Source organism: Nannobrachium achirus (assembly GCF_963921795.1).
Source record: "Nannobrachium achirus genome assembly, chromosome: 18".
Lineage (NCBI taxonomy): Eukaryota > Metazoa > Chordata > Actinopteri > Myctophiformes > Myctophidae > Nannobrachium > Nannobrachium achirus.
Window position 1 is genome coordinate 37,208,823 of NC_137825.1, and position 19,141 is coordinate 37,227,963.

Here is a 19,141-nt window from a genome sequence, read left to right on the forward strand (position 1 = left end):
AATGAGAAATTAAACATTGGCCAAATTGTCATATTAGAGGCAGAAACTGTGAAAATAGAACCGTGTTATACAACTTGTAATACCTCAGCTCTTAGTGCTCGTCAGGGTAGGGGGTTCCCCAGTTAAAATATGATTATTTTGGGGGTCGCGGCTTGAAAAGGTTGAGAAACACTGTTCTAGAAGATGGTACACATATTGCTCAAACTGTGTTGTCGTCAGCATAATCTAAGAACTAAATTACTTTACAGAAATACAGCTGAATTGTAAAGGGGTGAATAGTGGAGCACCACAAAGTTTTCATTATAAATAATTATTACCATGGCATAGCCATTATCATGTCAGCAAAACAAAGACAGAATAAGGAAACTACATTTGACAGTGGTAAGATTCCCCATATGGTTTTATTCATTCAAAAACTGTCCAAAAATTGACAGACACTTGCCACAGGTAGTAAAATAAATTAGACTGAATTTGAGATTACAAAACCATGTTGAGTGGACAATATGGAGGCAAAACTGACTGATTCAATCAACACATTGTAGATTTGCAGACAGTCCTTTGCATGAACTGAGGCCAATAAGTGCAGAACAGAGAGGTAAGTCAGGGTTCCATTTGTAAAAGAAACAGGGGGTACATGTTCTACCTACATGTATGTACATTGTTGTATGTGTAAATCTACAAGCTCAGCATTAAGTGCTTGTAGATAAACTATGAGATTTTAGATTTCTTTATTTGACTTTTCAAAATTAGCCCCAAATAGGGACAACATTTCTTTTTTAAATTGTGACATTATCGGACATAAATATCAAACAGTCTACATTTCCTAAAAGGAAATGCATGTATTTAATTAGTCTGACCAGAAGCTGAGTTAAAACATATCCCCCACTGACAATAAAAATGAATGAACAGAGAGGGGGTATCAAAAACTGAGGCATGGATTCCCCCTATCCCCCCCAGCAAGCTGAACCCTGAAGAAGGCAAGATATACATATGTACACCATTACGTAGTGAAGAGTTTTGGTGTCAGATTCTGTTTATCTATGCGAGTTATATACTATTTGCTATTATGTGCTTTGTTTTATGTTGTTTGCAACACTATTGCCGCTGTCTTGGCCAGGGCTCCCTTGAAAAAGAGATCATCTAATCTCAAAGGGACTCACCAGGTTAAATAAAGGTATAATAATAATAATACAAAATCAGATGCAAAAACAATTATACACTGACACACACACAAAAAAATAATACGTTAACAAAAAAAGTTTTTGGGCATGTTTGGCTCCTTGAAATACTTAATGTTGACAGACCAAAAAGACTGTCAAGAATGCAACAACTACAGGAGAAATAAAAAATACTAAATTAGAATATACAACAGCAAAAAAAAAGAAAACATTAAAAAAATCTAGTTGAAGATGAATCCTCTCACTGGCCATTGTCAACAGAATCAACCTATATAAAAGAAAGAGAATATATTCAGGTTGGGAAAGATAGGTCTCAAATGTTACCATCATGAAAATTATAAATTGTGAACCAGCCTGTTCTTACCTTGGTAACCTTGGTTTCCAAGGAAGCCACCCAAATCATATTTGCTGTCCTTTCCTCCTGCAAAAAAATAAAAATGTGTCAAACATCAACCATATGATACACAATTACAGATACAAGTTTGAAATGTTTTCAATAATGGAATCGATCCTGTATTACTTGCATTGATTAGCTACACATGAAGAAAGCTCTCTTCCGGTTCCAACAAATATGAACAATGTTTAATTTCACAATTGGCACCTTGCTTAAAATGGCATGTTAATTGTCAGGGTAGAAAGCAAAAATAGCTAGCAATAAGGCTGAAGCTAGCAGGTGTTTAATATGTTCCGTCTGCGGGGAGACATGGTGGTATATTCAGTTTTTAGTCAGTCGATCCATTCCAGCCCAAACTAAATCAACTTAATGCAAAATATATTGAATTGTATGTGTACTGTACGCCCATCCTAAAATCGGGCATAGGTGCAGGACAAAACCGGTAAATCCAAACAGAAAAAAACTTAATGCAGGCATACAATTCAAAACTTTATTGCTGGACTGTCAGCATACCGGTACTTTACTTTGCGCATCCCCGCCTCTAGCACTACCCTTCTAATCTGATTGGTCTTTGCCTCAGATCTACGTCTTTTACCTCTCCACGAATTGCTGTGCGGGTGAAAGTGCAGCTTGAGGTGCTGCTGAATGTGTATCGGACGTGGTGAGTGCTGCGGATGATGCTGCTGCTGCTGTGGGTGCTGTGGTTCTGACTGCTGCTGTGGCTGCTGTGGCAGGAAGCTGTCGGGCTGCTCGGGCAGCAAAGGCGGGGCTTGCGTTTGCGTGGCAGCTTCAGGCGCCAACAGGGAGAGGCTGGCAGTGGCCACGGCCTCGGGCAGGTCCTCTATACCTGTTACAGGGGCCACATCCACATCAGGGGGGAAAGAGGGCACCACGGGCAGATAGGAAGGGACAGGAGGGTAGGCCAGAGACGGGCTGAGCGTGGGAGCCGCTGGAAAGGCGACGACTACGGGAAGAGGAGAAAAGATAGGGGAAGTATGGACACATGCAGGAATGGCAGAGACAGAGGAGGATGGTGCACGTGTAAGCTTTTGCATGATCCTTACGAGCAGACGACAAAGTCAAAGCATGTTCACAACATCCACAAAGAATAAAGGCTGAAATTGTGTTTGGTCAAATGGGACTTCATGAAACACAGACAATATATTAATATTAAAATCTACTGGTAAACCGAATCCAAAAATGGATCTGAAATGTACAGTAGATGGATTACAGTGTGACTGGTGTCAAGGGATGCAGAACACGTGAACTGAATGCAGTATACTGGATATACTTTATTGCATCATGCACATAATTAAAATTAAATGTGGAACTGATGTTCCTGTTACCTTCAGGCTGCACATGTCCGTTTATGTAACCGCCATTGTCTGGAATACAACATAGACTGAATGTAGCAAAAGACAAAAATTGCCTGAAAGTCTGCTATTTTAACACAGGATAAACATGTCTGGAAGATACGAACCATAATTATCGCCTTCCACCGCAGTGGCAGGATTTGGGACTTCTCCTAAAAGACCAGAAGTACAACTTTGAATGGGAAATACAGGTGTGGGTTTGTGCAGTAAATTAAATATTTAAGTGAACTCTCCATATTTGATAGGCCACACGCACCGTATGATTTTCCAGCTGTCTCTGGCTCAAGAGGTAGAGGCTCATAGGACAAACCTGCCATATCTGAGGAAGTGAGATGGAAACAAAATCTGACATTGAATTTTAGAAAGTCAATACAGTATAGGACATGATTCTGACATGCAGTATTGTCCAATAAATCTGCCTTAAAGCATTCAAGTCGCACCTTATGACTATTCAACAGAAAACTGAGATATACAGACTTATTACCATAGTGTCCTGCAGGAATAGAGCCAAGGGGTTGTGACTCATAGGCTCCTGGGCTACTACCTAAAGTGAAAAAACAAAAGTCTGTGAAATATGCACTAGATGTATCTCCATTTTTTTTTGTATCCACAAGTTTCCGCGGGAGTTTACTGGAGACTATCAGGACCAAACTTCCGGGTTTAACAGCAGACATACAAGCTCACGTCGCGTCGCAGATGCAACCCGTTGTGAGCTTGTAAATCGGCGGCGGAAGATCGATGCAGACGTTTGCGCAATGCACTATGGGGCGTAGGAAACTCGTGGATATGTTTTTGGTAAATTAATGTCCTACATCGTCAGTTTCACACAGAATGGGAAAAACTGCAGATCTACAAGCTCACAATGTGTCCCAATTTGAATTATTATTATATATTATATATTATTAGGCCTATTTAAGTGAAAGTAAAAGAGGTTAAGTGTCTAAATAATAACTACATTTGATCAATTGGAACGCAGGTAATCTTTTCACCAATTCCTGAAAGGTAATGTTTTGGACATACAAGGTTTCCATGCAACGGTGACAATATGAGAATTAAAGTGACAGCAAATGAAATAAGCACCATATTTCCCCGTAGATTTAGCCTCTCCGCCAAGGCTAAGGGTTTCTGGTGCATAGGGAACTTCACCTCCACCTTAGAAAAAGGTTGACCATACAGATTTAAAAACGTAAAATGCAATAGAAAATCACACAACATTGTGAAAGAGGTTGCCATGTTTCCCAAATCTCACCATATTTGCCTGTTGATTTTCCGCCAGGTCCAAGCCCAAGAGGCTCAGGCTCATATGGCATTCCCCCCAGACCTGGGAAATAAAGCAAAACAAATGATGAAAATGACATACTGCAAGCATAAAGTATTATGTCAGCATTCCACAACCTGTATTTACTGTAGGCATGGGCTACCCAAAATAAAGAACAGCAGGATACACTGTGCTGCACTGTACCCACAAAACATACAGCAAGGAATTGTGTCCCTATGAATTACAATTTAGACATTTAACAGATGTTCTTACCCAGAGCAACATACAAAACGTGACAAAGTAACTACGGTAGAACAGTAGGTAGACAACAAACATGGCATCTAATATAAATAATAACTAGCATCTATCTAGCAAAGGCAGAGGAATAGAGCATCGCAGCGGAAGTGGTTTACTGGTCACACTAAAAAATCTCCCATTCATTTTCCCCATAGACTTTTACAAAAATATTTATAACAAATATGTTAAGCCTAGAACCAAACCATCTAGGATTGCAGTGAATCATGATCATAAAACCTTTGATCCCATGTGAAAACATATTTTAATATTACATTATTTGATATACTACATTTAATACCTACCCTTTGTTTAGCGATTTTCAAAATGTTCTTTTCATAGGATCACAGGTTTTATGGTCATGATTCACTGCAATCCTGGATGGCTTGGTTCTAGGCTTAACATAATTGTTGTAAATATTTTCGTGAAAGTCTATGAGGAAAATGAACTGGACATTTTTTTGTGGGATCAGTAAACCACGCCCACTGCGATGCTCTATAAGGATCGATATAGTCAAGAGCGGAGTGGCCACAGATTAGACCCGGCCATTGGTATGACCCGGCTGGGGAATTGAACCGTGGCCTCCCAATCTAAAGGCGGACACTCTAACCACAAGGTCACTGAGGTGGTTATCATGGCATTAAGTGGACATACAAAAAGAATCCAGTACATGTTTTATTACCATAGTTTCCTGCAGATGTATCATGGCCAAGTCCAAGGGGCTGAGCTTCATAAGGCGATCCTCCATAGCCTATGGGAGAGGCGGCAGAGGATGAAAGGTTATAGTCATGATCAGAAAATAATACAATGTGGCATTTAATACAGATGCCAAGACAGAGTCTACTATTCACCATATTTGCCCGCTGATTGTCCATTGTTGCCAACAGTAAGAGGTTGCCCACCATAGGGTAGTGTGCCATATCCTGGGAAGAGATGCTTTAAACAATCACATGACCTCATTGACTGGATTCCTATACCAAAACTCATGTTTTTGGTCCAGTATCCAAAACTTCCAAATTACTTAACCTTTTAGACTGGTGTAATCAGAATTTACTATGGTCTGATTTGTGGTTGGTATTCTTTCATTGTTTGTTACTTGTAACTCTGGGTTGAATCACCGCTTTCAGGAAAACTAATTCCGCTAAATGTGCTTGTGGATCTTTCCACCAAACTCACCGTATTTTCCAGGTGCAGGGTCCCCACCAGTGCCAAGGCCACCTGCAAGTACATTGAATTAACATCCTTGACTTTTACCTTTACCGTTATGCTCAATATAGTAGCTAAATAGCTAATACACAGTAATAATATACCATATGCAGCAGCATACAGTATGTCTCTTCAGAATCTTTCAACCAAAGTAACACCTCTGACAAATTTCAGAATGATTCAACACTTTTTTTTATTGTATTGGTTTTCAATTTGTATCTTCTGTTTGCAGCAAAATAACAAAGCAAGTCACTTGATTTATACTGTAATACCCATATATGCACAATATTATCCAGACCGTAAATGGATCAACAATCCTTCTTGAGTCTACTCAACCATGAAGCTCTTACACATGTCAAAACTAAATAGCCCAATGTATTAGAAGTCAGGCACAAAAACAGTGTCACTGAATGATTCAACACTGAGGTCATATAAGTAAGTGATATACCCACCATATTTACCAGTTGATTTTCCATCACCACCAGGCCCATAGGGGCTTCCACCATGTCCTGGACATGAAAGAATTACACCGTTGGACATGTACATGCAACAAACGGTATGATGACTGCACATATACACTGACATTCATACACTCCTTCTACTTTGGCTTCTGTCATAACGTGATTTCTTTTACAAGGAACACTGTAAGTAGACTAAAATACATCATACAATAAAACATGGACATACCATACTGTCCTCCCCCATTGGATCCCATATTGAGAGGGTGGCCACCAAATGGCATCCCACCAATGCCTGAGTCAGGGCAAAAGAATCCATGAGTGCAAACAAAGTGACAAGAAGGCAAAGACTAACGTTTGCATGCAGAAATGAACTTGCTTAATAGGCTACTTTATGACAGAACTCTACAAAGCAAGGCGTTACTGGGATAAGAAGGATATCCCTGACTTGTCTCTGTTTATCTGCTACAAAGAGTCATATTTGTGGAGTGACATAAAACTGTATCCAATAGACTGAGTATTCCCTCACCATATTTGGTTTGAGATTTCTCTGGGCCCATACCAAGGGGTTGTCCACCATAAGCACCCATACCCATACCTGTAATAGTACATTACATTTCATCAGACAGTACACAGCAAAATCCATCCACCAAATCCTCATTAGTCCTTTTGTAACTGAGACAATTTTAACCAAATAGATATGTGAGGGTCTGAGGATTTTATTGTGTATTAGACAGTATTGTACCAAACAAATCATAGAGATAAACTATTACTGTACATACCACCATACATGCTGCCTGATTTTCCATCAGGGCCAAGGCCAGCAGGCTGAGGCTCAAACTGACTGCTTCCTGTGTGACAATACAGAGTAATACATTTATTTATCATTATCATTATAATTACATTAGGCTTTGCCTACACCCAAAGATACAATGCTGCTACAGTAACTTGCAAGAGTTTTTAAGTTAGTACAGTGCATGAGCGATTGCCCTAAGGCAAAATAACTCCACCATGTCAACACCCACAATCTTTAAGTTCATCCCTGTTTTAACCATATATTTAGGGAAAGTTAGCCGAGTCTTTGACCAATTTGGGAACTAAATGCTTACCTATAGCTTTGTTAAAAAATTTGTTCATAAAGGTGTCTACTATCATTTCTGCACTTTTTCAAACCCAACTCCCTTGGGAAACTTTGTGGGAGCCAATCAAAGTTGGGGTCTCATTGACTTTACTATACAGGAAAATAATACAAAAAATAGATCTGCGTTAAGTAGCATGTGAGGGGTCAAACTAGGGGGTTCTTCATGATTCTAATCCAATGCAAGCATTTGTTTTGCATGAAAAACATTACTTTGGCTAAAAATGGCCCCCAAAAAACTGTGAAAAGTGATGACTCATCACCAAACCATAATTTAACTAACTTTCCCTAACTAATAGTGACATGGTGTAATGACATGGCCTCACCATCTAGTCCAGCAGGAACAATCGGTGCCCCGTTGTAAGGAAGCTGTCCGGCTGCAGCTGTAGATCAAACATTATTATTATTATTAACCACTTTCAACATGGCATCTCCAATTTCAAAATGTAAAAAAGGGAGAAAAAAAACAAGATATTTATTCTTTTTAAATAAGAGAGCGGTGGTCGTGGAGGCTGCGCAACAGCAAAACAAATATATATATATCCATCATCCATCCATCCATCCATCCATCCATCCATCATCCATCCATCATCCATCCATCCATCCATCCATCCATCATCCATCCATCCATCATCCACCCATCATCCATCCATCATCCATCCATCTATCCATCATCCATCCATCCATCCATCATCCATCCATCATCCATCCATCCATCATCCACCCATCATCCATCCATCATCCATCCATCCATCCATCCATCCATCATCCATCCATCATCCATCCATCCATCCATCCATCATCCATCCATCCATCATCCATCCATCCATCCACCATCCATCCATCCATCATCCATCCATCACGGACGGCCGGACGGACGCATACCCACACACACAACCACGTATAGGAGACGGTGTGACCACCGCTCAAAAATAGCTAAACTAGCCGTTCTACAAGATCAAGACATGTTGTGTTACATGATGTTGTGAGCTCATAGATGCTCATGGACATTTTCGAAACTATACGTACTGTAGCTATGCAGTACATTTTAAATGAAACCAAGAACATTTTTATCTTTATGCAGATGAAGATGAAGCAAACAAGTCAAGAAAGTAATACAAAAAACTATATTTGAGGTGCATGAGGTAAATTGCTGATGCTGGATCAAAGTCTCACCATATTTGCCATGTGTTTGAGGTGCACCTCCATATCCACCAGGACCAAGCTCACCTGTGAAAACATCAACCACATGATGAAGGCCACCATGACATTATGATGTGGTGATGGTGACAATGACAGTACTGGACATTGTACGTTTTATGAACTTGTATGGGAGTAAGTGAGTCCTCTTCTCAAAGCCTGCCTGAAAGAAGCTTATACAGTACCTGATTTGCCATCAAAACCAGGTCCACCTTGGCTAAGACCTTGGGTAAGACCTTGGGAAGAACACAACAGAAGAAACAGTGCTTTGCTGAATCAAAGATCAATTCAGAATTCATGTGTTGTTTTTTAATGTCTTTATACTTTGTCCAATTCAATTTATTGTAAAATGTCTTTGTGGGAGTACAATTAGCAAAAAGCCACTGCCTTTTCCCATACGCTTTTCTCCTCATTTATACGTACGTACCTGCATAGTCAGGCTGTACACCAGCATTGTAGCCATTCCCATAGCCTGCATACAGATTAAAATCGGTCACAAAGTTCATAAAACTGGGAGCAGGTAATCCATGTCTTCTGTAGTCACAATATGCAGTAAATGTAAACATTTACCTGATTTTGACTTGCCCATCTCACCCTGGGCAGCTTTGCCTGACAAAAGAAAAGGGGTAGTAATAATAGTAAACAAGTAAATATCTAATCTAACTATTAATTTACTGAATGTCTGTCCGCCGTCTGACTGTCTGTCTGCATGCTGACACGGAGCACAATATATGGGCATAAAAGAGAGCCAGACAGACAGACAGTCGGAAAACAATGCCCCACTGACATCACTGACTGATATCACTACAGTGCCCAAATTTGGAGTTCACATCACAGACTAGCCTTGACACAGAACACCATATATAGGCATAAAAGAGAGCCAGACAGACAGACAGACAGACAGACGGATACAGCGGGTGTTACACAACTGGACATCAATAGTGACTAATCTGTCCAACGGGCAACGGTCTGTGTCCTCCAACATTACTTCTGAGACTCATAATCCCTCATATACTGTGCACACCCCCGGGCACAGTACTAGTATAGATAATTCATAACTATATCGAAATTCTAAATAAATGCACAGGTTTATTTAATCTAAATGACAGTGAGAGTGACTCTTACCGTTTGCACCTCTGTAGGCATTTCCATTTCCATATCCAGCCCCAAGGTAAGCTCCTTGTCCATAGCCTGATAACAGCATTAAGTGATCAGAAAACATTTATGGCAGAGGCCTTCGTATTATGTGCACTGGGGTCTGAAAATGTTTTCAGGTGGGATAAAGAAATATATTTAAACAGCTTCATAAGGAGCTTCATTTTAACCCCATTTCTCTCCTATTCCTCCTTTAGCCTTCATGTGTCATAAGAAAGTGTCAGGAGTTGAATGAGAAGACTTGTGGCTCAGAAGTGTCCTTGAGCAAGACATTGCACCCCCAACTGTTCCCGATGAGCAGGTGTGAGAATGTGTCCTTGTCCTTGAATGGTTAAATGTATTGCAACGCCACTTTGGATAAATGCACCATCTATTTATTGGCCTACTCAGGAACGATGCAAGTTGGAAATGCATCCCCCACCCGGTTATGCAATACCTGTTGTGTTGTCAGAGTACCGGTCTGTGTCCCCTTTATGGTTAGTAAATATCAAATGCAGCTACTAGTAAGACGCCTCAGGGCAACATGCGACCTCGCCCTAAAGGGCGAGGTAAATTCTCGGCCATCTGGCCAGTGATTTATATCTGACCAGTTTCACCATATATGGAGACCCCTGCATGATAGTCAACATTGTGATGTCAGAGCATGCCCATATATGGGCATTCCCAGATATTCCCGTAATATTGATAACATCGAGACAGGGATCTCCATATATGGGCATAAAACGGACAAGGACGTAATTAATTTGCAAGTGTGACTCGTGATGATATCAGCGATCTCCATATATGGTCTAAAAGGGACATCAAGCCAGAGTGTGATGCAAGTGTGACTAGTGATGACATCAGCGATCTCCATATATGGTCATAAAAGGGAAATCAAGCCAGAGCGTGATGATGTCAGATCGGCAAACGCATTCTGTTTCCATGACATCATAGTGACATCAGAGCATGATGTCAGAGCGACAAACAAGCTGTGACATTTCTCATGGTAAACTGCGACCTTCGGTTGCAATAAGAAAGGTAACCGCTGGGATAAACTTTGGGAAAACATTTCTTACCGTGTTGTTTAGGCTGCCCTCCATATGGATATCCATGGGCTGCAGAGTGAAAAACAAACACATGTGTTTGGTGATCTTTGCCGTCTTTTTCTCAAGACAAAGACTATTTTAGACTAGTAAATGTATCACTGTACAGAGCATATTTACCTGCTCCAGCCCCATATCTGTTGCCATTGCCATATCCAGGCACATAACCTCCTGCCCCAGGCCCATAACCTATGGAGTAAACAACAATATACAGTATGATTAGGTTATGGAACATTGTTGATTATCATCCATTAAGGTTTTTGTGGAGGAGGACAATAAGCATCATTCTTTACACTACAAATCGAATGTGAGCATATATAGGTATCATGTTTAACTTCATGGTAGCACACAGAAACATAAGTGCGCAGAGCTATACATTTCACGTGAAACAGAGATCTCACACTTTTCAAAAACATATTTAGTTATCCTACCTGGTTTGGAAGGCTTTGTCCCTCCATTTGGATATCCAGCTACACCTGCACTTGCACCATAACCTAACCAATTACAATTGACATCATTGTAAACATTATAGTTAATTGTATTTTGTTTTTTTAAATAGCTCAAATGACCAACACATCACGATTACAATTAATTCAACTTTAAACATTATTGAGATTTAAATTCACCATTGGGTTTGGCACCATATCCATGACCATTTGGAACCCCAGCTCCTGCACCATAACCTAATTAAAAAGCAAAGCACCATCTTAGTGACATGAGGAATAACTACTAAAGCATGGCCTGACAAAACACAATCATCACAACTTTAACACACAAAATATAGACTTATCACATATACCGGACGGTGTACATTTTAGCTCATTACAATACACCAGGCTACAAATACAGGAACATGAGTCTGTTTACCTTTGGTATTAGTGCCAGCTGATAGACCATCTACTGCTCCATACCCTTAAACAGCAACATTCAAAGAGATCAGAAAACATTGACAATTAGTCTCATGCTGATTTTCAATATCTTATCGTTTTTTTTCTCCCCAATTTAGTTGTTGCCAATTCCCCCCATCTGTATAGTCACTGTCACTGCCAACCCCTACTTGTTGGTCTTAGGGAGGGTGTGGACGTGTATCCTTTGATACATTGGTTCAGTATGTGGGGTCTGGGGACCCCCAGTGGTCCTTGAGGAAGTTCCAGGGGGTCCCCAGCTAAATGATAGTTAGGAACCAAATGGGTCTGTAACTCTGAGAGTGTACAAATGGAATATCGTTTCAAATGGGGGTCCGTGGGCTAATAAGTGTCAATTTGGGGGTCCTTGACATGAGAAGGTTTGAGAACCACTGTTCTGATACATATCACATGTTACCAACTACTTATTTTCTCCTGACAGTGAGGCGTTTCACCGGGAGGGAATAACAGGCGAGGTGAACACGCCATCCCTCCCAGTTCCATTCTCTCCTAAAAAGGCACCAGACCAACCTGTAGGAGTTACTGGTGCAGGCAGGCAGTAACAGAGAAGAATACCAGAACACTCGCCCCAAAACACAGGCGCCCCCAGAGGGGTCTCTGCCTGGCATTCCTAAACGTAACCTTGGTAAACTAGGCCTCAACGGCTTAAACCTAACCATATTCCTAACCTTAACCTCAGTAAAACTATGCCTAACCCTAAAATTATTTCTAACATTTACCTTTGCTCAGTAAAGAATACAAGAACCACTCCACCGAGCGGTTGGCGTGATAAAGTGAGAGCAAGTGTTTTGGGACGAGCGATCTGGTTACCACAGAGAACATCCCTGACAGCTTCTCATCAGCAAACACAGCAAATTGTGTTCGTTGGAGCAATTGACCCTCGTGCCACTCAGACACCACCCACCCCGTTTTAAAATCAGTCATCAAGTTAGTGATCACACAAATGTAGTTCATTAGGCCTAGGTTACAGCAGTTCTCAACTTGAGAGCTTGCGACCTTCAATGTTTTGTAACATAATGTACTGTACTGTATTTTTCCCCATGTCTGTAAAGTACATTTGTGTAGCCGAAATACTGTTTCCAATTGTTTTAAAGTAAAATAGCCCATCCCTGTATTTGTATTTTATGGCAAGACAAAATGGTTGAGAACCACTGTTTTAAATCATTATGGTACTTTTACAGAAGTCAAACAATTCTAACATATGAGTTAAAATGATAATCCATACAGTCAAACTGTAATGTATGAAGGGATGTGAAAACAGGTCAAAGGTGATAAATAGGTCATGCACTAAAGGCAAAGTACACTGTAAGAAATGGATTTACTGTGTAGAGGGGAGGTAGAGGTTAACCATCCACTAATAAACATGCCAACAGAAAGTATTGTAAGAAATCAAGGAAATCACACACATTAAAATATGTACAAGAAAGAACCTGTTAAGAATAATGTAAGCATATACAGTGAATGTCAAAACTAGACCTTTGCATGCCATGCACATACTGTAAGACCATTGAAGTTATGATGATCACTCAGTACATGGCTGTAGAAAGCCGTACTGATCACCCATATTGAAAAAGGGTTTACCAGGTCTGGGTATTTTCACCCATTGCCCATTTGGTACTCCTGATGGTCCACAGTCTAGACGAACCCGTGTTAAAAAGATGCATTAAAAATACTATTCAAGTGTTCAAATTAAAGAAAACACAGACACAAACACATCACAGCACAATATAAATTAACACACATACACTGTAAAATATGGATCCAACTCTATAAGGCAACCAGTCTTATAAATCAACGTTAAACCATTGTGACCATTGTGTGGTGGTCTCATTATAGTTAATTATTGAGTTTCCACCCTTTAGGCAATATAGCTTTAATCTTATCTTTGGCAATATTGACCATGAAGCTCAGAAACACGAGGAAACCTGAAACTCCATGTCATTGACTTTAAAAAGTGTATTTGTGCGATTTCCAGACATTATTATGTACAATATGGCCACACCTTAGCAGAATATCATAATAATGCTCACTTGGGATCTGGGTAAGGTTTTTCTATGAGGGCATCTATATGTACAGTACACATCCTGGACGATGTAGCTCCATTTAAAATAAAGTGACTATGCATGGTTTTACTATAACGGCAGTGGCATCCTGGAAGAAGTAGCTCCATTTAAAAGAGAGTAATTGCTGTTCTACAAGGGCTATCACTTCCTGACAGATGTAATTCCATTTAAAGGGCAAGAACGCTTATAGAGGTTTGGGTTGTGTAGTTACCTTCAGTTGCCATGATGCAACTAAAAAATCACACCCGTGTGAAGTGGAGCTGTGTGTGTGTGTGTGTGTGTGTGTGTGTGTGTGTGTGTGTGTGTGTGGATCATGTGTACCGATTTTTGTGACATTTGAAGAAAATATGTAGGAAAAGGAGCAAAAAGTGTGTTTTGGAGAAAATTCAAGATGGCGGAAAATCTATCATGGCGCAAATGGGCGTGGCCTATATGGGGAGATGTGTCATGACCCAAGGAATCCAGGGAAAAAATATTTTTAATTTTCCGACCTACGGTTCAAGAGTTACAGGCCAAAACGTAAAGTGGGGTGTTATGGCGCCACCATGCGGCCAAATGACACAATTATTTTTTATTTAATCCTTGAAATCATTATGAACCTCCTCTCCAAGTCTTGAAACTCTAGCCCCTATGGTTTGCGAGAGACAAATAATTGAATGTGAGTTTTTGCGATTCCCATTATAAGTCAATGGGGAAAATTAATTCACTAATAAATTAATATCAATTAAACTATTGAACCTTTCTCTTAGCAAGTTACTAGCCCACGATTCCCGAGTAAGCCGGTCGATTTGACATATGGCGCGAGTGTGTGGTGGCAAAACTGTGGGACTAGTAGCGTGCCGAAGTTTAGGAAGTTCAGGCTACATACAGACACACACACAGACAGACAGACCCACACGGCCACGTATAGGGAGCCTGTGCTTCACACAGCTCCAAAAAAGTGGGCAAGTAATTGATTTTGAATTGAATAAAAAGGGGGTAATTTTTGTTACACCGTACAATGTAAGTCAATTTGGAGCATAATTATTTTGAATGATCAATTTCTAATCAATGGAGCAACCGTTTTTGATTTCTTGCCCACCTTTGGAGTTACATCATGGCCAGTGACTACACAACCCAAACCTCTATAAGTGTTCTTGCCCTTTAAAAGAGAGAAGCATGACATGTTGAATGTCAAATACATTCCAACCCACTGCTGAACCACCAAATCGTCCACACTATGGCAGGACTTAAAGGTAAAGTGTCCGTTTACCAGGTTTGGCTGATTTAGCTCCCTGTCCATTGCTTGCAGCTCCCTCTGCCCCAAGATTCTCTGAGGGTCATAAAGGCAAACTTAAACTTAATTTACACTCCATCGCTTGCAGGCAAATCAGTTCTTGTCAACAAGTGACACCATCATTCTCCGATAAATTACAGTAGGCTACAGTAGTAAATGCATAATTTGTCTTCCCTCGACTCACCAAGCTGTTCTCCTGCAATAACATTAAACTAGACAACTAACCCATATAAATTTATTACTAATATACAACATAATTAATAAAAACACCACCTCAAATAAAATGCCAATTATAATCACCACAAACCAAATCAATTTATGATTTATGATCAGAGTAGTAATGCTGACATTTCAGAATAGCCATAAATGGTTTGAACAATAAATCAATATAGGCCAATGTAATACTAATACCCTAACCTCATAACAAGGATAAGAAAATAAATACCTGAATCAAATTCAACTAGGGATGTTTCGATTACTTATCCTGTGTTCCAAGATGTCAGCTTTTCAACAGGAAACATTAGTAACAACATAATAGGCGGCGGTAATTTGAAACACCCAACAGAGCATGCAGTCTAGCAACTCAAGAGTTGCAATAATGCAAAGACAAGCCAGACAATATTAATACTACAGTAAACACTGGCTAGGATTCACTCAATAGTGTACTGCAGTTTATCTGTAGAAGGATGCTCTTCACCAAATATCAAGGTAATGTGATATAATAATAATGTGATATTGCCAATATTCAAATAAAACGTAACCATTCCAATAGAGACTGTGTCCTAAATGAACACCTTGATTTCATGAAACGGTGAATTAATGAAATAAACCCAACTGCAGATTACCACAGGCAGATTGTCTTGAATCCTAGTCATTGAAACAAATGCAAAAACAAATAGACATGATACTGTGTATAACAAACCTTAAGTGAGACAGTCAAACCAAAGTGTCCTCAGTGTCAGCAGTAGACATACACATGAGACAAACAAAAGGATTGACTGTACCCAACATGTGTACAGTACATGGAAGGAAAAACATGCACTGGTGCTACGTATGCGACACGTATGTGACAACACCACTAAGACACTTGAACACACACATATCAAGGTTCCGTTTACCAGGATGACCAACGTTAGATTCCTGTGCCCCAGTTCCCACTACTGGAACACCTTTGACACCAGGTCTGTCAGGCTCTACGTCGGGTTGGCTCCTGAAGCTCGCCTCTTCTGGTGACAATTCTCCCTTAATCAGTGTGTCTTCGGGAGCGATGTATCCCACGCTTTTAGCAGCCATCGTTTCAGGTACAGGGACATCTTTGGTGTCCAGGGGTCCATTACTTTCAGGGACCTGTGGCTTAGGGCCAATGACCCCGTCACCTGTGTTGCCTACTCCAAAAGCAATGTCTGTCTCTGCACTTTTTTGCTCAGGGACAGCACTTCCTGTGACATAACCTAAAGGCCATATAACTTTCATCAACATTAACATGGATTTTCAATAAACTTCAATAAATGCCACTTCATATTTTAAAAATAAAAACAAAAATAAATAAAAAATACATTACACAATCATTGTTTTAGGTCACATATTTTGAAACATGTTGATTCAAATGGAGGTATATTAAAGACAATATCATGAAGAGTGACCAATTCAGAATTGATGTATCTTCAAATATTTTGTTGATATCTCTCACAAACATGCAACTTCATGCACTGAGATGCCAGTGGCTATAGATCTCACATTCAGGATGTATATTGTAATTGTATTTACAGCATGCAATGTGAATTAAGTTTCCACCAATCCAATAAATAAACAAACAAAAAGGGCAAACTATAGGTGTGTGTAGTTGAGCTGCAAAAGCTTTCAAATTACTCCTAGTCTCCTACTGTATACGATGAATAGTTCTGAAATTATGTGATAATGTAATTTATCTTCTTGACCTTGAACCACCGAATTGCACATTATGTCATATAGAGTAGCCTACAGATGAAATTGCATGACCTTGTGTTGTGAATTGTGATTTTATGATGGTGATGTTTTGCAAGCCCTTTGCAGCTCAACAAAAAAAAAACACTAACAGAACATGCATTACAACAGCAGACAGACTTGAACAAGACAAAACATGAGCACTAACACAGCCAACTAATGACATGACAGTGGTTTCAGACAGGCAATCGGAGCTAGAATCTAGTAGGCTACTCTAAAGTTAAAGCTACAATCCGGGAGTGATTTGATGTTACAATACAACTTCTACAATGGAGGTGGTCTCCATAATCTTCCATTGAGAAATTTAGACCCTGGTGTCAGGTAAGACACAGAGAGGACAATTTGTTTGTTGCAGATGGCACACTGAATCAGACACTAGACTAGACGAACATCTATATTGCAGTTTTGGACAGCATTGCAACATCATTGAAAGAAACAACCGACAGAAAACGTAAGGATTGTAGCTTTAACATTTTTACTCACACAAAATACTATGATCAGGTTTCACATAGACTGTTCTCTTAATGCTCCCAACAATGTATGTAAAAAGCCAAAACTTCAGATAGAGATGAAGATTAGATAGTTCAGATGGCCATGATGATTGTTAAATGTATATATTGAGATTATGTTTAAGAGAACAGTCTTTACTGAATTTAAATACAAGGAGATTTACCAAGACTCTCTAAGAGCCAGTCAGACATTTGTCCATTGGGCACCACAGCTTCAGCAACACCTGAAGACGACAAAGTCATCTCTGTGTTGCTCAACATATGAAACCAGGTGTTTTGCTAATTATACAGAATAGTCCATCCTTCAGTGTCTGTATATTGATAAACTATACCTATTTGCAACACAGATACAGAAACAAATGAACTAAAATGATGTCTAGAAAGGTGAACAATTCATTTTCACAGATTACAGTATCATTCTGCTACACTAGCAGTGCAACAACACAATCAAGCAGAGGAAAGTATTCCTTATGGCGTACACCGACATCCTACCACGTATTACACTGTCTTGCTAATATACTTTCAATCTACCATTAATTGATTGGCTATAGTCATGTGGGTTTCATTTAGATTAACTGAACAGAAAATTAAATGCATTTTGAAATACATTAATGCATAATTGAAAATGGCCAAAGATATTCAGTAATTTTATTTAAAATGTATTTATTTTCTGTGTGGGATATATTGTATACAGTAGCTTATGGTTAAAGCAATTATCACAATATACGGGTCAACTGAAATAATTCAGTCACACTGATAAATAAATAGAAGAGATGAAGAGTCAACAGAGGTCAAAACGTAGTGCACATTCTCTTGTAATATATTATTATTATTACGAGTACATTGGCATGCATATTTTAAAAGGTTATGACTTTTGGGGACTACAAATCCGGCATATTTACACTTAATCATGCCTGTATTGCATCATGTCTTAGTGTTCATTAATGTGCATTGTCCTGACCAAATAAACAAATAAAGTAAAAGTAAATTGGCTCTGAGGCCACGTCAAATGATGTGGCACTAAAGTTGGCGCAACCTGATCATTTCATTCTATGGTGGATAACATTTTTTGTTTTTCTACAATATGATAATTAGAAATAACGGTGCACTCATACTGTATAATCCAATGGGAAAAGTTGATGACAGTCGTATAGCATATACCGTAGGAACTGTCATCAACTATACTATTGTATTGCATTATTAGCAAATCCACTTGCAAGAGCATAATTGTTGAGAGTCCAACTTCGCTCTACTGACCTTTCATCTCCCTAATACAAATCCAGGTTATCAAGGCATGTATGTCATTATTACATTACATGCTACCTCACTGGCATGCCGCATAAAACTGACGTTTACCCTTGCTCTGTGGTTTTGGACCTTGCCCTTTAGGAGGCAGTGGTGCTATTAATGCTTGGCTCCTTGCTTGTGGAGCCACTGGCGCTAAGTGAGGTGCTCGTTTTGGGTTTTTCCCCACCGAAAGTAGCTCAAGCGTTGGTTCAGGGTACTTGCCTTGTGGAACGACTGGTGCTGCTGGCTTCGGACCCTTGCCCTGGGGAACCACGGGAGCTGCTTCAGGCTCAGGTGCCAGTGGTTTGGGGGCTGTGACTGGTTCCAGCTCTGGAACAGGCTTATAGGGCTTCCCTTGCGG

The 19,141-nt window shown here is 39.8% G+C and overlaps 2 protein-coding genes across 5 annotated transcripts in view; one reads left to right on the top strand and one right to left on the bottom strand.

Annotated features, from left to right (window-relative positions):
• The window catches only part of pkmyt1 (protein kinase, membrane associated tyrosine/threonine 1), a 156,616-nt gene that overhangs the window by 74,714 nt on the left and 62,761 nt on the right, over window positions 1-19,141 (top strand). The gene's annotated exons all lie outside the window — the stretch shown is intronic.
• LOC308302688 (uncharacterized protein) lies at window positions 389-18,861 on the bottom strand. 4 transcript variants are annotated; one of them, XM_080746976.1, is made up of 29 exons: window positions 18,751-18,861; window positions 14,978-15,037; window positions 11,604-11,648; window positions 11,363-11,419; window positions 11,168-11,230; window positions 10,857-10,925; window positions 10,710-10,748; window positions 9,625-9,690; window positions 9,070-9,108; window positions 8,927-8,971; window positions 8,685-8,735; window positions 8,476-8,529; window positions 7,626-7,682; window positions 6,944-7,012; window positions 6,691-6,759; window positions 6,391-6,456; window positions 6,165-6,212; window positions 5,674-5,715; window positions 5,349-5,420; window positions 5,180-5,248; window positions 4,195-4,266; window positions 4,026-4,097; window positions 3,430-3,489; window positions 3,202-3,264; window positions 3,053-3,097; window positions 2,919-2,957; window positions 2,168-2,536; window positions 1,543-1,599; window positions 389-1,446 (listed from the first exon to the last, which is right to left on the bottom strand). In XM_080746976.1, the coding sequence occupies exons 1-29, from the start codon at window positions 18,755-18,757 to the stop codon at window positions 1,442-1,444; spliced, it is 1,869 nt and encodes a 622-aa protein (XP_080603102.1). In that variant the 5' UTR covers window positions 18,758-18,861; the 3' UTR covers window positions 389-1,441. The 4 variants fall into 4 exon arrangements, with proteins under 4 accessions (XP_080603102.1, XP_080603101.1, XP_080603104.1 ...); XM_080746975.1 differs by having other exon boundaries at window positions 6,156-6,212; XM_080746978.1 differs by lacking the exon at window positions 4,026-4,097 and having other exon boundaries at window positions 6,156-6,212.

Bases quoted from the DNA above. Each gene is read 5' to 3' on its own strand.
- LOC308302688 (XM_080746975.1), bottom strand. The intron at 11,420-11,603 runs GTAAACAGACTC...CTTTTTAATTAG, and splicing joins AGCTGGCACTAATACCAAAG to GTTATGGTGCAGGAGCTGGG. The intron at 5,421-5,673 runs GTGAGTTTGGTG...ATCTCTTCCCAG, and splicing joins CCCTGCACCTGGAAAATACG to GATATGGCACACTACCCTAT.